Source organism: Ictidomys tridecemlineatus, chromosome 1, assembly GCF_052094955.1.
Source record: "Ictidomys tridecemlineatus isolate mIctTri1 chromosome 1, mIctTri1.hap1, whole genome shotgun sequence".
Lineage (NCBI taxonomy): Eukaryota > Metazoa > Chordata > Mammalia > Rodentia > Sciuridae > Ictidomys > Ictidomys tridecemlineatus.
The window spans coordinates 77,419,696-77,446,786 of record NC_135477.1 but is presented as its reverse complement, the minus strand read 5'-3'; the positions used below and the strand labels follow the sequence as shown (position 1 = coordinate 77,446,786).

General features: G+C 50.3%; 1 protein-coding gene across 4 annotated transcripts in view; it reads right to left on the bottom strand.

Annotated features, from left to right (window-relative positions):
* The window catches only part of Rasgef1a (RasGEF domain family member 1A), a 78,542-nt gene that overhangs the window by 14,438 nt on the left and 37,013 nt on the right, over positions 1-27,091 (bottom strand). Inside the window, exon 1 of one of the 4 annotated variants that reach the window (XM_021732543.3) lies at positions 16,749-16,900. The exons of 2 other annotated variants lie outside the window; for them this stretch is intronic. In XM_021732543.3, the coding sequence (XP_021588218.2) occupies positions 16,749-16,766 (18 nt within the window). In that variant the 5' untranslated portion in view covers positions 16,767-16,900. Of the gene's footprint in view, positions 1-13,342; positions 13,366-16,748; positions 16,901-27,091 lie in introns of those variants that run through there. One more of the 4 variants, XM_078043031.1, reaches the window with a different exon arrangement.

Genomic DNA, 27,091 nt, shown 5'->3' with positions numbered 1-27,091 from the left:
ACCAAGCAAAGGGATGGTGAGGATGGAGCTGGCTGGTGTGGGCCACCTTCTTTAGGACCCACCTTCACCTCTGCTCAAGTTAGATGGAGTTGGCCTAGACCAAGCAGCAGCCTAGACCAGCAGAAGGAGTGGGAGGCAAAACAGTACCCCTAGATGGTTCCTCTCAACTCCTAGCACCTCCTCCTCTGTTCAGGCAGAAAGACAAGCACCTTCTAATTATAAACCTAATCAACTCAGAAAAAATGTGCTCACACTTACAAGTGACTCACTCTATCCCAAGGGACAGACCTTGAAAGCTTCCCCCCTCCCACCAGGTGGGCATAAGGGGCAGTTGCACAGGACAGGATGAGAGGGAGAGGCCCTCCCACCAGCTGCATAGACAACCAGTTTCCATAGCTGAGTTTACCTGGCTCGCTGGGGCACATGGAAGAAGGGGGCCTCTCTGTATGAGAGCTGATGGCTGGTCCCTGAAAGGGGCCAGCAGTCGGGTGGGTAGGCCATACCCACTCCCCTGCACAGCCAGAGGCAGCCCTGCAGGGATGAGTGTGGACAGGAAGAGCTGCCTGAAGAGGCGGAGCCCCAGAGACCCTTTGCTCCCTGCTGGCCTGGGTAACAACATCTGGTTGGCCAGAGGGGAGGTGGGCAAAGCAACCGGGCCTAGGAGCTTCTTGTAGTTGTGTGGTCCTCTCCCCAGATCCTCCCCCTCCCTGTCCACCCCCATCCCATACCACCACTTTGGTGGCCCCAATCCTTCAGGCTTGACCTGAGGTGCCCCATCCAGGATCTCTGCTGTTATTCCCCAGAGCATGACATGGCTTGTGAGGTCTTGCAGCCACTGTTCTATGGGGCTCAAGCCTGCTGCCCCCATATTGGCCCAGAACAGGTAACACTGCCTTGGGGAGTCCCCATACAGTTGCAGCCCCCAGCCTCTGCCTCTTGCTCCTTTAATGCCCTTGTCTGCACCCTCCTGGTGACCAGATGATCCATACATGCTTGAGTCCTTTCCTGTGGTTGCATGTCCTAGACCCAGCACTGTGGAAAACAGTCAGAAATGTGGAGTGAAGACACATGTTCTCTGCCTCTGAATCCAAGGGGAAGCTTCTGGGATGCTCTGAGCTTCAGTTTCCTCACCTGTCATTGGATTTCTTATCCCACCTCCCTGCAGGGCTGTGTAAGGGTGGAGTGAGAAGATGGCAACCAATGTGGCTGTGTCCTCGAAGTGGACCAGATGTGGTTATAGGCCATTGTCACGACCCCCTTGCCCGCAAGGAAGACGCGACTCAGGAATCTTCTTTCAGCAGTTTATTCAGGCCCCTGATATTCTTCTAATGATTCTTCTACTACCCGGAATAATAATTGGATGCCCCTCCCAGCCTTAATAAAGCACCTCGAACCCCAATGCAAAGCTGCCACGTGTACCCTTCTCACAGGGTGCTAGAAAATGACACGCCAACTTTCTCTGATAAGGAGCTGGGAACATGCCAACTCTCTTTGATATGGAGTTGTCCTTCACAGACCACAACGGAGCCAGCGCCATCATGTAATGGCGACCACAGTCCGCAGGAACGGCTCACCACAGGCCATGCACATCTGTGTCTACCCTCAATGACACCCAAAAGGCCCAATGTCAGCTACCACTGATTCTAACTTATGCCTTCTGACCTAGAGGTAGCTGTAAGGCCATCAGCCTCCAGCCCCAACTACATATTCTCATTGAGGCATGAGACAGATGGACTCATTTTGACCTGTGTGTCCACAACCCAGAAGTCAGGGATGGCCTAGGTAACACCTGGAAACTGTTCATACCTAGGGGGACAAACTTATCTATGGAGCATGAGAACCAATAAGAAAATGCCCCCTCTTCACTCCAGAAGGACAAAAGCATCACTGAGACTGACTGACGTTGGAACATATCCAGGCTATTTATTGGCTCTGCTTCCCTGCTTCCTGCTCCCCTGGGAGTAGGATCCCATATTTCCCAATGAAGTGTTCATACATAAGCTTCGTTCATATGTCAGCTCTGATCTCTAGGGAAGGTGGCTCTGGAGAAGCAGACATCATCTTGCTTCTGTGCCCCTCCAATGTGCAGAACATGCACCTGCTGATGGCTCCAGGAGCCCAGAGGGTGAGGGATCAGGACCCCCACACTCCAGCTGTGGGTTTGGGCAATTACTCCAACTGCATGAGCACGGGCTGATGGTGGCACCTGAACTCACAGTTGCTGTGAGGAGTGCAAGCACAGGGTGCATGAGGGGCCCAGTACAAATGCTCACATGCAGAATGTGCTTCGGTACAGAAAGTGAATACTGCTCTCAGGGCTCTGCTCCATCTGGAAGGTGCATTCTGGGATTCTGCCTTAGAACAATGCAGGGAAGAGACCCCCTTTTATGGGATACAACCACAAACTTTAGTTTCTGAGTATTCACAGCTCCACTGTAATTTATATATGCACACATGTGTGCCCTTGCACATTTTAAGGAACATAATGCACAAGTACAGTGTCAGGGAGCCGGGTTTTGAGAGACTTTCAGAACCTGAAAATGTTGAGACAATAAGAAGAGAGATCATGGGTGGCCCAGTGCCATAAGTCACTCTGGGAGAGAGAGACAAGAGGATTTGGGGAAGATTTTGCAAAGAAGTATGTACAGAGTTCCCTTTTATAGCCTCTTCAAGGGACTTCAGAGATTTTACTGCCTCACACTGCTCCAAAGCTTTCTCATGTGTTCCAGGCCACAGGCAGCAGAGTAGAGGAATATCTGCTTCTGGCCAAGAGCCAGACACGTGCCCAAGAGAGTAGACACCTTTTGTGAGTTGGGATACAGTCCTTACTTCCTCTCACAAACTCCAGTTGTCCCAGAGACAGGCTCAGAGACCCTGTCACCCAGGCTCTTGGTCCCAAGAGCTGCAGCTGCAGCAGAGACAGACCCAGAGGGTCTAAGCAGAGCTGCTGGGCTTCCTGCAGCAGAGCCAATGGGGTTTGGCATCTTGCACTTGTCCAGTTCTGGTTCATGGCTACATCCTTTCCTAGTCTTACGTGCTCTTCCTGCCTCCTGTACAAAGGATGCGCAGAGGATAAAAGCCCAACAAGATCCAGGATGTGGGGGAGGCCCTGTACCACCCAGTGGTCTCAGAAAAGATACTCCCATAGCTGAAGTCGTAGCAAACAATTTACTCAGATAAGAAATATAAATGATGGGTAAGAAATATAAATGATGTTGGCTCTAAAGGAGTATCCAATCACAGCACTGTCCATGTACAGGGTTCTCTCTCCTCACACCTGTCCTGGGAGTCCTGTGCACCTACACCCCTCCCAGGAGATTCCCTCATACTCTCAAGAGACATGCCCCCATCTCTCTGCTGTTAGCCTCCATCTTGATGCCTAAGTCTCTGGGACTTAGATGTTGGTGTGAAGGGGAGGGCAAGAAAGGTGGCCACGCTGGACAGGGGCCTCATCCCTTAGAAGTCAGATGGGGAAAACCACAGCCTGTCCCACTCATTGGTTCTCTCAGGCCTTCAGGCTTTGAAGGCCCAGCTACCTACTTACTTTTAACACCAAATCCACTTTCCTGGAACATCCTGGAAAAGGAAAGGAAGCATTCACCTCCTAACACACCCAGCCCTGGGATGTCTACATGAGGCATCCTGCTCAGTTCCAGAAGGACTGAGGGAGAAATACTGGAAGGTAGATCTAGGAGGTAATGGGTCAGCCCCAAACACATTAAACCTCATCCAGTGGGGAATGGGAACAGCAGCCTAAGGAACGGTGTCTCTATACAACTGGACAGGAACAGGGTCAGGCCTCCTCTGTTCAACTCTCAAGAGGGAGCTGTCTGGGGCCTGCTCCCAGCACACATTCAGAATTCTGTAAGCCCCTTCCAGATTCTAAAATCTGTAGTTTTGGAAATTTTCTGATATATGTCAAGTAGCTTTTAACTAACACTGTACTTTAAAGTTCCATCATCAGGAGTTAGTCAAGCTATGTACTGGGCTTTACAAAACTCATCTCACATAAATGCAATTCTCCTATAACCCAGAGATTCCCATTTCTCTGACAGGAATATCAGTTCATGAGATCTGCATCAGGCTGCTCAGGCAGGCAGCATGTGCAGGTCTGCCTAGGCTTGCCTGCCCAAAGCCCTGTGTTTTCTTGGACAGAGACCCTGTCACCCAGGCTCTTGGTCCCAAGAGCCTGTGGGTTTGGGCAGTTACTCCAACTGCATGAGCACTGCATGAGCACTCCCTAACATTGCCCCTAAATGTTTCTGGCAGGGACAGGACCCATCTGAGCTTGAGATGACAGCTGAGACCTTTGCCAGGATACAGAGGCAAAGGCACATTCCCACCACATTCTGCATGATTCCAGGGACTTCTAGGCTCCCAGCCCCAAGGAAAGTAACCCAGCTTCCTGGGAAAATGGAACAAAAATGGCCCTTAGGGCCCATTTTGCATGAGGGTTCTGCAAGGAGGTGGAGGAGGGGCCTGAGGCAGCCCCTGCCTCTGCCAGGCTTGGCAGTGGGGGATTCTTTCTGAGGCAGCATGGGGGCTTCTATTTTTTAACCTACTCAACAAAAAACCAAGACTATTTTTAGCTCAGCAATCTGCAGGGCATCACAATTAGCAACTGAAAATTACACATCCTGCCAGTCTCCCCTCTGCCGGCTAGGGAGGAGGTGGGGGGAGAAAGGGCTCCTGGAGGGAGCTGGGTGTCAACCCTGTGTCCCCACCCTGGTGGGTCACAAAACCAAGACGGCATGCTCGGAGGCTTCTTTTAGGTCCATGTTGGCCACTTGGACCTGGCCAAGAGACACATGAGCCAGCTCCATCACAGGGACACTACCAAAAGGACCCAATTGCCCTTCTAGTGTTGTCTAGTTCCCTGAAATTGTTTGCACAGAGGTGGCTTCACACAGTCCTTATTCCTCATTCATTCATTCAGAAATGTTAACAAGGACCAGCCTGGCCACTAGAAATCCAAATGAAGGAGAATCCATTGCTCTCTGTCCCTACAAATCACCACTGGAACAGGTAAGTCTGGCACAGGATGACCACATAGATAAAGGTTAGAGGAGGCTCAGGTCAGAGGAAGAAGCAGGTGGTCAGAAGACTGGATGAAGGAAGGCAGTAACCTTAACCTGGCCCATCAAGGAGGCTTACCTTGCTGTAGCTTTGAGCCAAGACTTGAAGGAGAAATCTGGATAAAGAAGAGCTATTAGAGGAAAGACTGCATGAGCCTTCACCCAGTAGCTGTCTAGGAAGTCTTCCCAGAGCACATCCTGGCTGGCTCACTCACTCCAAAACAAGTTTTTATCAGTTATCTATGCCCATGACATCCTAAATGTGGATCTGTGGAGGTGTCCAGGTCATGGCCTCCAGCAGTGCAGGACTTCCCCTAACCCTGACTAGAACCAGGTCACAGGTGGCCTCCACCACCAGAACATGCCACCGCAAAGCGGCAGGTCCTGCTCATCACCTGCCTAACTACGCCCAGCCCTGCATTGTTCTAGGGTGGATCCAGACATGGAGGGTGAGTTCCCAGTCCCTGGAGAATCTCCTTGGGACAGGTGGTTCCTGATCCCCTTGGCAGTGAACAATCTCAGGGAGGGGAATTGGCTGGAGCTGGGGGTGTCAGGGACTCACTTCACACGAGGGGCTTCTAAGCCAGGTAGTTGCAATTCAGGCTAAATTTGTAAATGAAATTCTTGCTTAAATGAATGAGGGAGTAGGTGCGGAGGGCACACAATTCCTATGCAAATGCGAATCTCTAGGTAATCTTTAGTGAGTCAGAGGATTCGCCTCAGATGATTAGAGGGGCAGAATCGGACCCAGGGGTGCTTAACCACTGAGCCACATCCCCAATCTTTTTTATATTTTGAGATGTGGAGGCTGGTTTAAACTTGTGATCCTCCTGCCTCAGCCTCCCCAGAAGCTGGGATTATAGGCATTTGCCACTGCACCCAGAGAATCAGATGATTTTGACCCACTCCTTGGATGGGAGACCGTTCTAGTCACTTCACGCATCCCAGAGGGAGGGGTGAAAGGTCAGGTTCACTGGCCCTGGGGACAGAGTGTCAGGAGGCCAGCTCTAAGGACGTCCTCCCTTCCTGGCAGCAGGAGGCATCATACTTGCTCTCTCCCTAGCCTGAGTTTCCTGGTGACAGGTCGGATGGCAGAAACCCTTTGCCCATCACCTCCCTTATCCTTCCCCATCCTCTCCTGTTCCCTAACTGGGTTCACAGACCAGAAAATTCAGGGAAAGGAGGCAGCTGGCCATGGACAGGACACTTGCCCACAGTCATTGAGCTCCCACCTTCATAAAGGGCAATTTGACATTCCAGCTAGCAGAGGTGCAGGCTGGAAAAGAAAGCACCCTTCCCCCTGGGGGAACCCACATCCCCCTCTTCTGTCCTCCTCTGGCTCTGTCTTCTCTAACACCCCGTCATCACAATTTCACTATTTCAGCGTGCCTTAATCCACACACCCCCCCTCCTCCCTGCCCCACCTCCCCAGAGGCTGCAGTCTCCATCCTCATCTGGAGCCAGGAGCCTGCACTCGAGTCCTAAATGAAGAACACAAGGTGACTTGTCAGTGACCCAGCCTCTCTGGGCATCACCTGCACGGTACTCATCGTGAGCACCACCTTGTGCGAGTCTTCAGCTTAATTCCGCCCCATTCATAGACACTACAGTGGGTGCAAGAGGGACGTGGAGCCAGGACCCTAGAAGTCCAAACCTGTTATGACCCATCACTCTCAAGGGGTGGTTTCTGGACCCCAAGCCTAAGGCCATCCATCACGTTTCTTCACCCCAGGGCTAGAAGGACACACCCCTAATGGTCCAATCTGAACCCAGACTCTCCTGCCTCAGGAACCGCAGGAAACGGCCCCCAGGCCTGTCTACTCTTCCCAAACCCAAGCTCCCAAATCTCCCTAACTTTGAACTGAAATGTATCTCCTTTCCACAGAGTCCTGGTTCTGTCTTCTTGGGCCCCATCTGATGGATATGCAGAATCCAGCTGCAGGCACAGGTTGGCCCTGAGATAGTTGGGAGGCTAGCCTATCCCACCCATTTGTGGGCCCCAGCACTCTCTTCTTTAAGACATCATCTCCAGCACCTGCTCACCAGTTGACAGTGAGCACAAACCAAAACCAATGAAGCCTAGGATAGCCTTAGTACCTGGTGGGTTTCTTTTTTTTTTTTTTTTTTTTGGTACCAGGATTGAACCCAAGGGCACTTACCCACTAAGCCACATCCCCATCCCTTTTTATTTTTTTACTTTGAGACAGGGTCTCATTAAGTTGCTGAGGCTGGCCTTGAACTTGTGATCCTCCTGCCTCAGCCTCCCAAGTTACTGGGATTACAGGCATGCACCACCATGCTCAGCACCTGGTGGTTTTTGATAGCAGCAGAACTGCAGAACATTCTGATGGACACCTGATCTATGGGTTGCCTAGCTGCTGTCCTAAACACAGATAATAAGAGGGGGTGTTTCCCTCTCTCTGGTCCCACCTCTGGGTCCCCTCTCATACCCACCATTCCCAGGACAGCCTACCCAGGTCCCCCGCTGTCGACCAAGAAACCTCCTACTTCTATGCAGCTTGATTCCTCGACCTGTGTGCACTGCCCTATCTCAGGCTTGTGGGATTCAGAGCTGGTTCTGGTCTAGGGTGGGCTGAAAGGTATGGGGTGATAAAACTCTTTTGCCAACAGGTCTATTTATTTTTTATTTTAGTTGTAGATGGACACAATATCTTTATTTTATTTTTATGTGGTGCTAAGGATTGAACCCAGTGCATCACACCTGTGAGGTGGGCACTCTACCACTGAGCTACAACCCTAGCCCCATCAGGTCTCTTAAATTCTTACCCCCTTGTCCCTCTGAACCCCTGTGGCCTCTGCAGAAGGCAAGTCCTTGGGAGAGCAAGCCTGGCCCCATCCCTGGGATAGGGCCTAGGGAGCTCCTGCAGCACCCAAGTCCCATCCTCCTAGCCCAGTGGCCATCAGATGGACAGAGGGTGAGGGGAAAGACACTGCTTTTCACATAATTCAAGCTTCAAGAAGTCATATTCACCAATGCTGCAAAGAAGGGCAGTATTTACCTTTGTGCACCTTTGGGGCTGGCCCAGGCAGTCCTGAGGCCTGACGCAGGGCTGCAGGCCATGCTCCAGCAAGGAGGCGGCTGCCATGGGAACCAGAGTGCCAGCCGCAGTACCTCACCAGGCGCCTTCTCCACAAAGGCCCAAGCTTAGGAGCAATACTGATAATTAAAGCTTTGTTACAGACACATGATTCATTCTTTTTTTCTGAATTCTTTTCTATTACCAAATACGATTTGAATTGACTGAAGGAATCTTGCCATCTCCTCTTCACACTCCTAAATACAAATTCTGCCAAGTCTGGGTTTTTTTCCTCATTCTTTTTTCCTCCTCCTTTTTTCCCTTTTTGTCCAGTCAGCTTCTTCTGGTAGCTGCTCAGGAGACAGAATGTCATTGTCCACCAATAACTGCCCCATAATTGAGATTCAAGAAGCCCAGAGATGGAGCAGGTGGGATTTCAGAAAATCCCTGCCCTTTCTAGCAGGCTTGCCTCCTTGCCTCCCACTTGGCTGCTCCAGGACCAGGGCAGGGCTGGGGCCTCCTCAGGCTCCCACCTCTGGCCTCACTCCCTCTTGACTGACTCCTTGGGACTCAACTCGGATTACTGAGAGCCTCCTACAATTGGGGACAGCTCTAGGATTCCAAGAGGCCAAGCTGGGTACAGGCTTGGACACAAGCAAACCGAGATCATCTTGGAATCCAGTTTTGTCATGACTAGGAGTCCTCTCAGGGTGCCACAGAGAAAGGAAGGTAGGTATACACCCTCACCCCCACTGGAGTTGCCCCTTCCTAGACAGGGCATCCACTGAAGACTTCTGGGACAGGATGTCCTGCTGCTAATCAAAGCCCAGCACACTGGCCAGGGTTCCCACCTGCTCCAACAGAAAGACACCCCATGTCTTGGGTCAGGCTGACAGCCAGACAAGGATCAACATGGCTACAAGACAGAGGGACAATAAGCTGCCTGGGTCAGAGCTAAGGGCCCCAGAGAGGCTTGTCTGAGGGATGGATGGGTGAAATAGGCCTTTCCAGGGGTGAGCGGCTCCTATATGGGTGCTGGCATATAGAAAAAAGAATGGACAGTTCTTTTATTTTTAAATGACATCTAATTATACCAAGAAAAGATTTTTCCTTTGTGCTTAACAACAAATAAAAATCAATTTCCTTTGCTTGAATTGACATCCTCCTGGCAGACACCCACAGTAGTCCTCCTGAGATTCTGAATGCTATAGAAGCAGGGAGCTTTGTGTTTGTCAAAGGGCAGGGTATGGCACAGAGGGGCATCCAGCTCCTACTGGGCTAGGAAAGCCATGGCCTTGTCCACTAGCTACAGACTCTGGAACAGGACAGGACACTTCCTGATACTTCCTACCACATGCTCTGTGGGTAACAGCTCTGGGAGGTCCAGCGGTATCATCACCTCTGTTCCTCCACACTGCAAAATGGGGATCTGGCCAGAGCCTGAGAGGCCTGAGGCTGAGCAGCTGGATTTTTGTCTTTCCAGTGCTGGAGCATCCCACTCTTTCCCAGGAGGGCACTGCTATCTACCTGCCAGACAAGGTATAGGCATGTGGGCTGAGAATAGTGCAGAATCCAGGAAGCTAGCCCAGGTTTTCTACCTGCAGGCTGGGACTTCCTGCCAGTATTGACCAGACACAGAGAGACTGTGATACTAGGATTTATAAGAAGACATAGATCTAAGTATCTATATATATGGATCGTTTCTGATACACAGTTCCCCAACCCTTAGAATCTCCAAAGTGATGTATCTTTCTGTATGCTAAGGTGATTAGTGGATGAGGGTTCCAGGGTAGCCTCAGGATGAGGCTGGTTGTCAGGGAAACCAATCACATGATTAGAAGGTTAGAACTTTCAGTCCCACTCCACCCCAACCCCAACCTTGGAGGAAGGAAGAGGGGCTACAGGTTGAGTTGATCATCAGTGGCTAATAATGCAATTAATCATGTAATGACAGCTCCATAAAACCCCAAAATGACTGGACTGCGAGAGCTTCTAGACAGCTGAACAGAGTGGCATGCCCAGCAAAGTCGTGGACGCTCCACACCCCTTCCCTCATGCCTTGTCCTGTACATCTCTTCCATCTGATATCCATCTGTATCCTTTATAATAACGTGTTTCCTTGAATTTTGTGAGCTGCTCTAGCAAACTAATCAAAGCAGAGAAGAAAAGGTCATGGGAACCCTGATTTATCCTGTCAGTTAGAAGCATAAGTCACAACTTGGGTTTTTTTTTATTAGCATCAGAATAAGGAGCAGTCTTGGGTACTAAGTTCTTAATCTGTGGGATAGCTGGTGTCTGCTGGAGAATCGGGTGTCAGAAATGCTATGTTGAGTGACTGAGAGTAGAGAATAGGAGAAATATCTCTATTAGAGGCAAACTCCAGAGAACACAAAGCTGTACCCAGGAAATGCCATATGCACCTCCTCGTAGGCAAGAAAGACTGGCAGAACAACAACCAGAACTTGCTAGAATTCCCAACAAGGAATGGATGCCCAACTAATGAAGATCTTGTAGTACATGTTCTTGGGATGAGCATTCAGAAATGTGAGGAGCCACCCATGAAATACAGAGCCAGAGGAACAGAAAAGCACATTCGTTCTACTGTTCAGAGTTTTTATCTACATTGTCAGATGTCATACCACCAGTGAAGCCAAATGCAGTCCCTAAACCTGCCCAGCCTGGTGGTACACTCCTATAATCCTAGCTACTCAGGAAGCTTAGGCAGGAGGATCAAGCAACTTCGTCTCAGCAACTTAGCAAGACCCTTTTACAAAATAAAATAATGATTTTTAAAAGAAACTGGGGATGTAATTCAGGGGTAGAATGCTCTTCATAGTATGAATGAGGCCCTCAATTTCCTATACCAAAAAAAGAAAGAGAGAGAGGAAGTCCCCAAATCAAAATGTCAGGTGACAGAATGATAAGAACATAACATGACACAGCTGCATATTAATAAGCAAAACAATGAGCCAAAACATGCACCTACTTGATTGAAAAACTTTTCTAAGTAATATTTGGGTTAAAGAATCAATGCAAACTCCAATTACAAATGAAAGAAAAAATAAACCTTAAAGGAAACTCCACACCAAGTAGTAAGAATTATTCAGCCAAAGCTGTACTCAAAAGAAAAATTCATAGACTTCAATGCATTATAAGACTAAGCACTTGATTCAAAAATCAAAAGAGAGCTTCTAAACAAAACAGACTTGCAGCAAACTAGAGTAAAGAATTTCTAAAAGGTAAACAAGTGGATTTAATCAAAGAAAGAAAGTAGTACTGCTTATTAAATTCAAGAGCCTGATTCTTTGAAAACACAAAAAGATAAATCCCTGGCAGTTCTAATCAACAAAAGGAAGGGAGGGAAAGAGGGAGGAAATGCAAAAACACATTGGGCATGAAAATAGGAAATTGAGGATATGGGAAACAAGCTTTAAAAAATCAATTAGTTAATCTAAATTATCTGAAAGCTCTTTGAACTGGAATATTCCTAGAAAATATAAACAACATAGCCCAGGCAGGCTTTGTGGCCAGGGAGACTGGGGCAAGAGGATCTGAGTTCAAAGTCAGTCTCAGAAACTTAGTGAGACTCTAAGCAACTCAGTGAGACCCTGTCTCTAAATAAATACAAAAAAGGGCTGGGGATGTGGCTCAGTGGTTATGTGCCCCTGGATTCAATCCCTGGAGAAAGAAAAAAAGAAAAGAGGTGGAGGGAGAAAACATAAATAATCAAAATAGACTAAACATGTTTAGAACAACCCCCCACCCCGCGCGCCAAAAAAATAAAAATAAAAATAACCGCAATACAAATTAAGTTGACAGCCGACTAAACCTCAGGGAAATAGAAAAGCATGCTGTGGCTGAGATAGTTCCTAAAAATGAATTATTTCAGGCCTTTGAGAGTAAAATAACTTTATATGATATTCAAACTATTTCAACTACACCATTCACATTGAAAATTTTTCCTATTCATTTTATGAAGTTAACATAACATGATTTATAAATGTGACAAATATGTCTCCTAATAGGAAATACATATACATTCTTACCAATGAATATATATGAAAAATAACCTAAGAAACAGCAACATATCAGTAAAATGAACTCGGAAGCATTTTTAAGCACAATAGAGACTGCCCCAGTGAGATTTTTTTTCCATGAACAAGAGGATGATTTAGCTCAGAAAAGCTAAACAAGTCAACACATTAAAAGGCCCAAGGAGGAAAGATATTTGATGATTTTGCTAAATTCAGAAAAGCCCTTGGTGAAACTGAATATCCATTCTTGATGTATATGCTTGGCAATTAATATGGGAGTAGGGCATACTGTGCATGATGAAGAATATCTATGGGCACTATAGGGCCTATTTCAGACACAGAAAAACTTTCAAATCTTCCTCACTACACTGAAGATCAAACCAAGGACAACTGCTGTTACTTAGTGTTAATTTGCATCTTTTGGAAAACACAATAAGAAAATACATAAAAGACACCTTATATATGAAGAGGTGGAATGTTCCTTATAATATGATTAATTTCCTTTGTTTTTTGGGAACTCAAACCAAAAATCTATTCAAACTAACAAGAGTTCAATAATCAGTCAGCTAACATATATATTTTTTAAATCAAGGAATGACCTCTCTCTCTCCTCTCAGGTGCCCGAAACAGGGGCATGTGGAACAGGTACTAGGAAGTTCACTCCAGCAACAATGGATAGAAGAGATGTAGGTGTGTGTGTGTGTGTGTGTGTGTGTGTGTGTGTGTGTGTGAGAGAGAGAGAGAGAGAGAGAGAGTGTGTGTTTGTGTGTGAGTATAACTGTGTGCACGTGTGAGTGTGTCTGAATGTGTCTGGGTATGCATGTGTGTCTCTGTGTCTGATTACGTATCTGAGTTTGTGTATCTGTGTCTGTATCTGTGTCTGTATTTGTGCCTATGTGTCTGCATGTATCTACTTGTCTGTGTATGCATCTTGTGTCTGTGTGTGTCTAAGTATGTACCTCTGTGTATATGAATGTCTATGTGTATGACTATGTGTTTCTGAGTGTGTGTGTATCTTTGTGTAAGTACATCTTATGTCTGTGTGTCTCTTTGGACCTCCCACTGCGGTCATCCTGGGACACTGGCCCACTGATATCACTCCAGGACATGCTGTGCCCAGAGGGTCTGCTCTTCCAACCAGGTCAGCTACGCTGAAGCCTTGGCCCCATGAAGGTGAACCTGCACCACACCTCACCTGGGCCAGGCACTGGTTTCCAGCCTTCTCCTGGAATGGGCTCATCCCTCTTCTCAGGATGTCTGTTGTGTGTTGTGATGGAGAAGGTAAGGAGGGAGGAGGAGCAAGGATTCTCCTGCTTCAGGGATTGCTGCTATGACTTGAGTCTCAGGAACCTTTCTCATCTAATACCTGTCACTGAAAGAGCAAAGCTGAAAGGGTTCACAGACACCTCATACCAGTGACCTAGCTCCCACAGATTTTGCTCTGGCCACGGAAGTTCTCTGACTCACACTCACCAGCCCCAGGACAGGGGGTGGTTCACAGGGCAGCCACACTGACATTTGGGAAATGCCAGAGGCTGGGCCCAGCCAGGAAGGCACGGGACAGCGGGGGCGGGGTTGTTCCACTGGACAGTGGGTAGGCCAGCAGGCCAGGACTTCAGGGCCTGCAGAGTTCCTGGCTGCCTGCCCCTTCCCGAGACCCAATGGCGTCCTCAGACCCCAACTGACTCCAGGTTCAACTGGGAGCCCCCAAGGGTGCTGAAACCTGTCTGCCTCTGAGCCCTCCTTGCCTTATCCTGGAACCCATAAGGACCCAGGCAGCCCATAACGTGGCCTGGCAGAAGCAGCCTGGAAGGGGAATTAGGTCTGACCCCTGACTTCCTGGCTGACCTCAGGCAAATCACAACCCCTCTGAGCCTCAGTTTCCCATATGTAAAACATGGAGGCAGGACGAGCCACTCTGTACAAGCCATTTACAACTCTCCTATTAGTTCCTTCCTTCCCTCACTTATGCCGTCAACAAGCATCCACTGAAGCCTCCCAGCCTATGCCACATAAGGCTGAACAGAAGAGCCCGTGTTCCTTCACATCAGCCAGACAGACAAGTCTTCACATCACATCACAGCAGGATCTTCTTGGCATTAAGGGTCTCTGCTGGGTGACATGGAGGCACAGGGATAGGGAATGAACTCTGAAGGGGAAAGTCAGGGAGGGCTTCCTGGAAGAGGTGATTTTGAGATGGGCTTCCAAATATAACCAGGGGAGTTTCCAGTGGATTAAGGGAAGGAAGAACAGGGAGACATAACAATTTGGTCTTCTGACAGACTCAACTTTCCCGTGGTCACTCTCCATCAGCTCCCCTGGAAGGCCACACCCAAGTGGACCAAAAGTGTGGGCAGTGCAGGCAGCTTCCACAGGCAGGCCAGCTCTCCCTTCCCGTGAGGATATGATTCTTCCCCCAGGCAGACTTCCTGACTACCCCTCCCTGCCCATGGACGCTGCCACTGTGGGCTCGGGGTGTGTCATGCTGTGGATCGTACTGTTCCACTGCTCTCTATGCCCAGGCCAGAGCTAGAACCTAGAAAGCACATTCAGGGGGCCACTGTCATTAGATGCTATGGCTCCCCTCTCCTTCTCGGTCCTGGGGGCCACAACTCTCCAGGGATAGAATCCTCACCCTGCCTCTCCTGGGGAGCTCACTCAGAAAGGGGCCTGAGCAGTCAGGCCCACCAGGTGGGGCCCAGGAAAGCACTATCTGAGACAGCTGGAGCACTGCCTATGGCCTGGAGGTGGCAAGGAGCCTGCAGCATGGAAGACACCTGGCTCCAAAGTAGCAGATCCAGCCCAGACCTTCCCTGACTGCCCACCCCTGCCAGGCAAAACCTCATATCAACATGTCCCCTGTACACTGCCTGCCTCTGTAGTACCTGCTACACCCTTGCCACCTCTGCCAATGGCAATAACATTCTCCCTGGGGCCAGCCCAACTCCTTCCATCTCCAGGGCCATATCCAGCCAACTGCAAGGCCTCTGGCTTTCCTTTAAATGTGTCAGAATCTTCTTCCCTCCTCTGCTACCTCCAGAGTCTGAGTCCCTGATTTCCACCGTAATCGCCAACTGCTATCCCCAGCCCTTGCACACAGCAGGCTGCTGTTCCTCCCTGTTCAGTTCTTATGGACACATCACACCTCTGAGGCCTCCAGGGCCATCCTACCTAAGGTACAAACACCATCCCACAAGGGTGATCAGCACTCTAGGTACCAAGCACCTGCTGGCCAAGGTGAACAGAGCTGTCATGACTAGTCCCAGATGGGACTGTGTGAGCCCTCTAGCTCTCAAGCTTTGAGTCAAGTGACCTGTCACTCTGGACTGAGTCATTTAAATGACACTGAGGGCTCTCTCTGGTTCCTGCCATGAGACTCTGTCATCTGGTCCCTAAGTGAGGTGAGGCCCACGTGGGACAGGACTCAGTCAACTCTCAACAGGCATTACATGAATGAAAACTACACTGTGTCATTATAAGCTACTGGACTTGGGGGGTTGCTTTATTACTACAGGATAATCCAAACTATTCTGACTGATGTACTTTGGGTATATTCTATTCCTCTCTGCCATTTCACTTTTTGCCTTTAGCACTTAATCACATAACATTTCCTGAATTTTACTTACTGATTGTTCTTTTTTCCCTGGGTGAGCCACATGAGGACAAGGACTTTGGTGTGCTTGGTCCCTGCTGAACTGCAAGACCTGCACACAGCAGGTGCTCAATAAATGCATGTAGGTCAATGAGTGAATGAAAGGAAAAATGAGTCCTGCTGGCCACTGCAACTGGGCCTGTCTTCTCTCTGCACTGGGCCTCTGCTAGCAGCCTGAGCAGGTCTGTTCCATGCTTAGAAAGCTGGGGACAGCAGAGCTGCCCAGCATAGTTCAAAGCTGGAGAAATTCAACAATGCCCCAGGCTCAGGAGTAAGGCCAGGACCTTTCTCAGCTTCCTCCCTGCAGGGCTCCTCATTCTGGTCCTTGAAAACCCACTGCTGGGCTCCATTCTTTAAATACATTTGCCTGGACAGGGAGGGGAAGGTGGACTTCGGCAAGCACCACCCTGCCCTCACCACCGCCTCTTCCTTGCTCTCACTCTCACTCACACGTCCCATTTATAAAACATGCCCTCCCTCTCGCCCACACATCACACAGACACGCAGACACACCTCCCACGTGCCCTCTTCATCACAGACCACCCCCTCTCCAGACACCTCCTCCTTGGGCCAAACAGGTGGTTCTGGGGCCCCTCGATTCCGGGAAAGGATGCAGAGTCGTCCCAGCTCCTCGCGAACCTGATGGTGCCTGCGCTGAGCAGCCCCTCGCCATCCCCTGTTCCCCTCCCGTGGGCAGCCATGGGCCTCCGCAGGCAAAGCCAGGAAGGCAGCGGAGCCTGGGCGCGGCCGCCGAGCGGCGAGTGCCCCAGTGGGGACACCTGGAGAGTGGTTCTCCAGCCCTGTCCAGGACAGACGCTTGCCCCCGAGCTGCGTGGCGCAGGAACCCCACCGCGCGGTCCTGCGGGTGGAAAGGCGCTGCCCGGCGAGCGCGCCCAGGACCACGCCTCCTGCCCCGCCGCCCTCCGCGGGCCACCAGCCGCAGCCCTACCTGGGGCTCCAGAAACATCCTGGCTGCTGCTCCAGGTACTGTCCCCGACCCGGCAGGCGTCGGACTGCTGGAGACTCCGCTCCCGGCCGCGAGGAGCCCGCCTCCCGCCCCCCAGCCGGTGGACCTCCCCACGCCCTCAAAGCCACCTCCAGGCGGGAGGGGCGGGCTGGCCCAGGGGCGGAGCCCGCAGACCCGGGGATCGGCGACGGCACCGACCCGACCCTGAACAGCGGTGCCGCAGACGCTGCCAGCCAGGGACGGGGCTGGGGGTCGCGCAGAGAAGGGCACCGTGTGGGCAGGGCGTCTGGTCCAGGGGTTAAGTTGGGAGCGTCGTGCCGTTTGGAACTCAGCGCAGGGGGAGGCGGTGGTGGTGGTGACATCCGGCTCACGAGGGCCTCCTGCGCCCCGTCTCCTCCTCCTCCTCCTCGTTTCTCTTACCCCTCCCAACCTCACCTCGTCATAGACACCCCAACCAAGCTGCAGCAGGTGTCGGGCAGCGATGGGTTTGAATGCCCCCGCGACCGGGCACTCGCTTCCCCAGCTCTGGCCTGAAGCATTTCACACAACTCGCTGTCCTTCCATTTCCTTGAGTGAACCCCCCCCCCCCCGGGAACGAGCAGCTGCTTTTGCGGGAGGGCTAATCTGAGGGACCCCAAGGATCGCCGAGGTACGTGGCAAAGTGAGGTGTCATCCGGCGCCCAGGAGTCCCAGCCCTCAGAAGAAATCCTGTCAGGTGGTTGGTTCCCCTCCACCGGGTTCTGAGGCCCCAGCCCTAGCTCTGAGACTCTGGATGGCAGAGACCAGACTGAGCCCAGGAGCAACCTGCCGGGAGTCTGGATGAAAGAAGCAGAGACTAAACCAGAGAGGGAGCTCAAGCCAGGTTCTGGGGAAGGCAGAACTGGCAGCCGGAGGGACCACTCTGGAGGAGAAGGAGGCTCTCAACTTGAATGGTACAGAGAAGAACTGGGGATGCCCAGAGAGAGGCCCAGATCACCTCAGGAGAACTCACATTCTTCCCCCACCCCTGCAGGCTCTGTGCCTGGCAGCCTTCAGGACAGATACCTCTCCTCCCAGGTCCTCCTTCTCCTTTGTCTGCTCCCTTACCGGAAGCACAATTAGGCACTAGGCTGTCTTGATGGAAAGTTATTTCTGTCTTGAGGAATTCAGGACTGTGCTGGGTCCATTTGCTGACCTCCTCTATTTCTGTCAGTGCTAGTCCTGGGGCTGGACCCCATTTCTCATGGCTCCAGAAAATGCACTATACTTACCTCATGATACAGCACCCTACAAGTGGGCAGTTAGGGGAAAACTCCAGGCAGAAATGGTGCAGCCACCACCTCCACCAATTCCACCACCAGCAACTTTCACACTGTCCTCTTCCCCATTCTGTCATGGCATATTGTTTCAAGCCTTCCAACAGACACAAAGCTCACAGTGGCCTCTGCTGTTAACTAGTGGTTAACATCTGGGCCTTCAGGCCATGGGCATATATGGCCATCCCATCTCTTCAGACCACTCTGGAGTTCCAAGAGAGGTAAAACCTAGAGTCTTAGTCTTACCTCTGGGGTAAATTTTAGGCATCCCCCCCACTGCTTTCCTCATTCCTGTCTCATGACCCTGCAGGATCTCTGGCCCCTATGATGGTCATAGCATTGCCTCAGGAAGTCTATGTGGACAGTCAACAGCCCTGCTGCTACATGCAAGCCTTCCCCTCTACCTCTCTGAACATGGCAGTCTGGAGGAGGGTGATGGGTGGTTAGCCCCTGCTGTCTTCCTATACTGTTCCAGTCACTTCCCATCAACAGATATCACCAGTATTTCCCAAGGACCTCAAAAAGGTAAGATGCTTCTCCTGGAGTAAGAGAGCACCTCTGCCCTGGTTGTCTCCTTGGCTCACAAGTATAACCTGAGCATTCATGGGTACATATGATCCTCAGGCTTCCTTGTGCCCAAGGTCTGATGACAGGGGAGCTGACCCCTGCCAGCTATCCTTCTACTTGAAGCTGTGGGTGGGACTATCCTTCTGGGAGGGCATGTGAAGACCAATGTGGGACCTCTACTGTACTCATCAGCTGCAGAAAGTAGAGAATGAGCAAAGTGTGGTGTGGCCAGTGGACTTCTGCCAGGACTTCTGGAAAGATAAGATACATAGGAGACACCCCCTCCTTCCTCCAGGCAAGGGCTGGACATGAGACCTGGAACAGAGTTTCCATCTTTAACCATAAGAGGCACCTTTGAAGAAGGGCTAGAAATCCTCATTCTGGGATAACAGTGGCCCAATACATCCAACATGAGTGCAGGATCAGAGGCTGGACCATAGCATCAGGCTCCTAATAAGTGTCAGCACTTGCTGCCCCAATACTGCAAGCAAAGGATCCCCATTACAATCTGAGTCAGGTCCCATCCTTCCTCTGTCCACAAGTTCCAGTGTCTCCTGCCCTGATCATAATCAAAGCCAGAGTTCAGCAGCTGTACTGATGCACTCCCACCTGAGACCTCAGCTCTCACTACTCAGTCCTGGCATGGAACATACTTCCCCTGGTGTCTGTGGATACTCTCCCTTAGATCTCTGCTACTCAGAGACCTTGGTCTCTGTCACCTTTCCAGTGACATATTTACAATGTCTCCTACCCTAGCAATTCTTCCTCTCCACTGAACATTTTTTCTTTCGGTTATTCAATCTGACACTCCCTTGTTAGCCTGCTCCTAAAGAAATGTGAACTCCATGAAGACAGGATCTTTGTTTACTGCTACAACACAGTGACTAACATTTCCACACATATAAGCAGTGCCTACCTGTGTAATACATGTATGTGCATGTCTGTGTATATGCAAATATGGATATTAATAAAGGTGTGGAATAAGGATATAGATGTGGTATATGGATATGGATATAGATGTGGATATTGATATGGATATATATATGACTACAGATATGCATATAGCCAAGAATATTGATATAGGTATGGATAAGAGTATGGATAAGGACATAGATATAGATATGTACATGCATATACAAATGTAATAGGGATATATATTGGGATACAGATATGATGTGGATATGGATATAGATATGTAATATGGGTACAGATGTAGATAGGGATATGAATATAGATATAAATATGAATATGGATATAAATAGAATAAAATAGGAATATGGATAGGGATAAGGTTATAGATATGGAATGTGAATATAGATATAGGTGTATATATCCAGCACAGGACTCGTATACATAATAATAAAGAACTGAGAATGTCAAAAAAGTCAGAAGACCCAATTTTTTTAAGTGGGCAAAAGTCATGAAGGGATACTTCACAAAAGGGCAATAAACCTAAGGAAAAGCACTCAACTTCATTAGTCATCAGGGGGAGGGAAATTAAAACCACACTGTGGAATCCCTGGACACCCACTGCAATGCAAAATTCAAAAGGCAGAAAATGCCAAGTGCTGATGAGGAGGTGGCACAACTGAAACTCTCAGCTGCTGGTGCTCCACCACTGGGACAGCCACATGGAAACACGGCTGACCAGGCCTCTGAGAGCTGAGCATGTGCAGACCCAGGAGTTCCACCCTGGCCCTGTAGGCCTGGCAGAAATGCTCACAGACTCACTAGAAGAGACACATCAGCTCTGCTCACAGTGGACCCAGGCGACCTCCACAGAAGACCAGATTCCTGCCAAGCTGGAACTGGCCAATGGAACATTCCAAGAGAAGGATGGACAGTGACAGTCATACACAGGGCAAGTCTCACCACCATGATGTGGAATTCAAAAAATAGGCACAGATGCTGAAGTAGGACCCCATCCATATCTAGCATAGCAAAGGCACCTACTCCATGGGGAGGCTGGGAGGTACAGGCTAGAGGGAAGGGGCTGAGAGGGGCCAAGGGGTCAGGGGGCTGAATCTGGGTGCCTATTATCCCACAAAAAAAAAAAAAAGAAAGAAATCACAAAGCTGAACATTCTGACTTACGCACTTCTCTGTACATATGTACAAAACAATTACATTAAGAAAATTGAAGGAGAGGCTTGAGGGTGTAGCTTGGTGGTAGAACACTTGTGACGCCTTGGGTTCCATGCCCAGCACAAGAAAAGAAGGAAGGAAAGGGAGGGAGGGAGGGAGGGAGAGACAAAAGAGAAGGGAAGGGAAGGGAGAAAACTGAAGGAGAAAAAATGAGAAAAAGCCTCCTAGTGGGATGGGCAGAAGCTGTCTGAGCCCCAGGGTCCTTCCAGGTCTAGTGTGGGCCACACCTCCGACTAGAAGCCAACTCAGAAGAAGGAGTATATTAGGGGCACTGGGTACCCGGGCCTTCCTCTCATCCCCGAAGAACAAGGCAGTCTCTGGGGAAAACACCTGCTCCCTCCTTTAAAAGATATAGATGCCAGGTGGGGCAGGAAGTGCCCAGTGGATTTTGGAGGATAAAAGGTGGCCCCAGGCAGGCAGCAGACCTTGCAGAACAGAGGAAGCGGGATTCCTAGTGCTCCACAGTGGGGACTGACAGGATCATACCCACCTGCTGGCTCACAAAGACCCTAAGGAGGATATAAGCACATGGGGACTGAGGCTTAGGATGAGGGGCCAGGTAACAGTGGGGCTCTGGCTCCTAACTCTGGCCTGCTTTCTCACCCAGGACACCCCACCTGCCAGGTGGCCTCATACCTGTTTGAATTATCAGTTCCCAAGAATAAAGCCGGGCCCATGATGCCAACTCAGAGCAGCCTGGTGAAACTTGAAGTGGAATGAATCAAACACTAGGGGAGCTCTAGAGACATCCTAGCTCCATGCTCCACGTGGGCCTTCTGCAGCTCCAGGTCTGTCGGGAACCAAGCCTCTTGCACAGAGCCAGTCTGCAGAGAGGTCCTCCCTGCCCAAAGCCACATCCTCCAAGTCCTCACTAAAGGCCACACTGCGGGATGTCAGTGCCCCCAGAAGTTGTCACTTACGACCTTGCTGCACTCACACCCAAGCCCTCCTGAAGTTCAGGGCAGGTGTGTCCGACTGCTAACATTGCCCACTGGGTAGACTTGATGACAAGAGAGGACCCATAAGGCTCTGGAATTTCCCTAACACGGTCCCATTAAAACTCCCCTTTGGAAGATAATATTCTAAGCAAACAAGAAACTAATGGTTTTAGGCCATACTGGAACAAAAGGTTATTTGTGGGGGAGATAAACGGGGTCAGTTGATCCTTCTGATGACCCTCCCCGTATCACAGAGGGGACTGTTCTGCCTGAATGAACTCCCCAGTGGGACAAGTGTTCCATGGGCCTCTTCCTATGGCCTCAGCTTGCCCTTGTTATCATCCTGAGGTGATAACAAATTAGGGGTGAGCTGTGAGATCACCCTGGGTGTATATTTACACAACTAACCACGTGTATATAACCACGTGTGTAACTAACCATAACTAATGCACTGACTGCTCAGGACAGCAGCTGTTCTTTGCGCTCAGGGCTTCATTGCTCTCCTGTCAGGAGGCTAGGAGAAGGGAACGCGGCACATCCTTTAGTATCTACAGCCACGACAGCTATCCCACAGGTCCAGGCCTCCCTGCTGCCTTTCTGCTGGGCACAGGTACTGGATGGGTTGCAGAACCAAGAGAGGCAAGCAGATATCTGACAGCAAAGGCTGAAAGGGCCTTGCAGAAGGCTATGGCATGGTACCATGTCCCAGTGAGCACGGAGCCCACCTTGGCTGAGCCCAGAAACGTAGCTCCACAGGGAATTCAACCTTTTATCAAAGACATGAGTGGCACAAACTGGCAAGGAGTGGCCCTTCTTCTAGGCCAGAGGCAGCTGGACACCCAGTCTGGGCCACCCCATCGCTGTGACTCAGCACCACCTCAGGAAGGTCCCGGAGCCTGGAGGTAGAAGAAGCCAAGACAGGGGCTCTGAGGCTGAACCTTGCAAAAGATGTTTAACCTCAGGCTAGGCAGGCCTCAGGCCTGAGGCATAACTGAAGCTGTGCTGTTCAGGGATGAGGCTTGGGGGGGGAGGTGGGGGGGGTGGGGTGGGGGGGGTGGTGTTAATGGGGATTCATAATGAGCTGTGAACTGAGGGAGACAGAGGGACCAGAAGGAACCACTGAGACTGGCATGACCCTTTCTCCACTTTGCAGGGAAGGAGACGTGATGTGCCTTGTTCATAGGTGCAGAGCCTTTTGCCCAGGGGAGGTTAAGCAGCAGGACAGCCCAGACCACTGTCCTCCATCTCTGTCACAGACACTCTCACCCTGCCCCACATTTGCTCACAGCCCAGCCTCATTCTTGACTGTGTACCTACCCCAGGACCCACAATGGTCACCATGATGATGAGCATGTGCAGGGTGCCCCACAGCGGAACTGTTGTCTGTTTTGGCACCAACCCAAACCCCAATGCAGTTTGGATGTGATTTCTAGCCATCTCACAGGCTGGGACCTGCTCAAGGCAGCACTCTCAGCATCTTCAGGGGCAAGCAGGGTTGGAAATGCTTCTAGTCCTCACAAGGCTTTTGTGAGCAACAGAGAAAAGCACCTTGTCCCCACAGGGTGTGGCTAGAGAGCAGAGAGCCCATTGCATCTCAGTCCTGTGCCCGTGGTATGGCAGTCATGTTCTGCAGGGAACACTGGGTGGTATGCTTCTCAGAGGCATTTGATCACAGAGCTGCTTTCTCCTGATGTGCCAGGAGTCCATGGAGGGGCCAAGGGAGGCTCCTCTGCCCATCTGCACCTGGTCTAGCTGTGAATCTACAGCATGTCTGCATGTTTGTCTCACCAGGTCCAGCTTCCTGGGTCAGGGCTGGAGGGGGTTCCTGCCAAGTGGCAGCCACAGCAGAAGGCAGCTTCCATCACTCCTAATAATGCACATTCCTTCCTTTGAATGTGCTCCTTAGGGAAACACATTAAGGTGCCACGATGGAGTCATACCTTTTCCACCTGAGGCTTCCAAAGATCCTCTCATCTACTTCTACTTCCTAGAGGCCAAGATGATTCTGATATCCCCTGAAAATCTGCATCCTGGGGCTACTCTGAACTAGTGGCCAGTCCATACCAGCCAGTACTCAGAGCATCTTGGGGCTGTCAGAGAGGCAGGAGGTAAAAAAAAAAAAAAAAAAAAGGCAGAAAGTCCTGGCTGGGGGTTTTCTCAGACAGAGACTCTCAAGCTGACCCACTTACCTGGGAACTTGCTTAAAAGGCAATGCCCAGGACCTCTCCACAGAAATCATTCCTGCCCCCAGGGGTAAGTGAGAACTGGGGGTTAGGGGAGGTCACTGTTTGGGGAGGTAGTGTCAGATCTTAGATTGTGATGTGGGACGCCTGATCCAGGAGTGTGGAGAGGCCTCTGTACCCAGGGAGGCCTGTGCACATACACAAGGGACAGTGAGAGACACATCCAGGGTGGGGAGGCTGGGACATGGCATGGGGTAGAGAACACAGCCTCATTTCTAGAGCAGTGGACCCAGAAAGGATCAAGAGCACCTGCCTGAAGAGTCAGAAAACAGGCTTCCAGACACCCAGGAAAGATGGGGTGAGGCGAGGGCAGGGCTCAAGCAGGTGATAACGTGATAGGAAATGGGTCATGATACACAAATACCTTCCTCACCCAAGCCTCTTAACACCCACCCCATCTGAGCAGAGGATGGCCTTCAAGGACACGCCAGCACAAAGCAAGAAAAAAACGTGAGGACGACCTTGATACCCTGATGAGAAGGATGGGAGGGGGAGGGGCAAACGAAGTAACAGGAAAAGCCCCACCAGCCAAGGAGCAAGCTGCTCATGGCAACAAACACATATCAAGTCCCACATCACCGATTTTCACCTGTGAAATCTGCAAAGTAATGGTGAAGGTGACAAAGAGTGTCCTCTTATGTTTGGAGGAAAGGCCGGGGTCACTGGTAAGAAAAGGAGAACGGTGGCAGAGAGGCTCCACAGGTACCCCAGGGAGCAGAGCTGCTCTTGAAGCACGCATCACCTAGTGCACCACACATCCATGTGCAGACATGTAGTCCTGTGTGTGTGCATGTGCATGTATGCGCAGATTGGTTATGTGTGTGCATGTATCTGCATGTATCCACATACACACACCTAAAAGAAACAAGCAGATGCCCACCTAAATGCTAATCAGTGTGTCAACCCCCACTGGCCAATTTCTCTCATGCCCTTTACTCCTCTTCTCTCCAGTTCTCCTTATCAAGTCTTTCTCAAGCTTGCTCCATGACTGTGAATGGCTTTATCACCAGTATAAGACATTGCATGCTCTTTTTCTAAAACCAGGTCCTCAGGCACCCAGCTGTCTTTGAGGAGGCTGCCCACAGGGCAGGAGGCAGGTCGGGATCAGCTGCATCCATCAGAGGTCTCCTTCATAGCTCTTATAGTCTCCTGGAGAAGGGAGACTTGTTCCAAACATCTGGGTGGCTCCAAAAAAGGGAGGTAAGATGAATTGATATGGAGGGTCAGAGAGGTGGTTGGGTGTCAGGAACAGCTGCATCAGGCAGCATGGCCCCCCACACACACACCCAGGGTTTTGAAGGAGCAGTTATAAAGAAGCAAGTGAGTCTCCTCTACCATCTCACCCACAGGAAACCTGTTTTGGTATGTTCTCAGCATTGCTCATTCATCACTCCTCCTTACCAGTTACCCCTAGCTTCTCCCTCCAGCTGGCAGACCAGAGGCTCCACCTGGACCCACACTGGGAATCCGACTGGGGAGCAGGCAAGTGGGCCTCCCAGGCAGCCTGACACAGGCCTTCCTCTCCCCATAGGGGATTTTATTATCTCAGGGATGTGACAACTTGACTCTTACTTCCAAGACTTACCCCTCTAAATTGTCCCTCTCCCTCTTCCTCTGCCCCCAGCATATTTCCACCCTTCCACCTCCTGCAGAATGCCTTTCTAACTCCTGAAGTCCTCAAGGTCAAGTCCCCTCCAGCTGCCAGCCCACTCACAATGTGCACTTCACACCCTGGTCTTCTCCTCTCGCCTTCCATGACAGCCAGTGGCTCTGAGAAGCTGAGCTTGGACCTCCTGACCAGGCTCCATGGAGTCAAACGTGCTCTAGTCGATGAGTGATGTCTGCCTCAGGTGTGGGAGGAGAGGAACGAGGCACGATAACCTGGATCCTAAGAGGACCCAGCTCCTCCTCATAGGTTCTTCAACAACGGGCTGGTATTCTGCATTCCTAACTAGACCATTGGGTTTTTTTTAACTAATGAACATTCACTATGTGTCACATAGTGATCTCACAGATATAATTCACTATGTGTCACATAGTCATCTCACAGATATAATCCATACTGTATAGGTCACATTCCCAGGGGTTAGGCCCTAGGAAGCGGAGAATAAAAAACAAATTAACAAAATCCAGATGGTGATGAGCACAGAGATGACACAGAGCCTGTAGGTCACAGGAAGTATCACCTAAAGCCTGGAGTGAAGATGGGAATGCTAAATTGGAGTCATCCAGGAAGAAATTGCTAGGCAGGGGCACAATAAATGCAAAGGCCCTGAGGCTGAAAAGTGCTTGGTCCATTCAAGGACAGAATAATGAGTGTTGTGGCCTCTGGCAAGAGGTGGCTGCCCTGGGAATTTTCCAGAAGCTCAGCAGAACTGTCAGGTTGGAAGACAATGCTACCTGGAAGGCTTTCACACCGTCCTCTGTGGCAGGAAGCCTGGCAGGTCCCCGAGGAGTCCCAGAGCAGCTGGGAAGCCAGCATCTTCAGGGATGACCTAGAAACAGTTACTTCTAGAAACAGCTGGATGGAGACACTCTACATTCTCGACCAGTTTTAGCCATGTTGAGCAGGACACCTCCCACCTGGTCCTAAAGGTTCCACCAGGGATCATGAGAATCCCTTAAAATGGAGGCCAATTTTGCAGATTGAGGCTTGAGGGCTGGGCCAGCCAGGCATAGTGGCACATGCCTGTAATCCCAGCAACTCGAGAGGCTGAGACAGGAGGATCGCAAATTCAAAGCCAGCCTTAGAAATGGTGAGGCACTCAGCAACTCAGTGAGACCCTGTCTCTAAATAAAATGCAAAATAGGACTGGGGATGTGACTCAGTGGTCAAGTGCCCCCAGGGTTCAATCCCTAGTATAAAAAAAGAAGAAGAAATGTTAAAAAAAAAAAAAAAGAGGGCTGTGCCATTAGGATGGGGTATGAATAGGGAAAGAGGAAGCAGCACTAGGAATTCTTGCTTTTTTCTACCTCTCAAAATTCATAATCATCAGGGAAAGTGGAAAAATGCTCCCTCTTACTCTTGGAATCAAAGGAACCAGTTTTCCCATGTCTGTGTCACTTCCATTCCCAAGAAGATGCACCAAGGCCACCAAAGATCACTGCCTGTCTCTCCCCACCCCTCTCTGAGTTCAG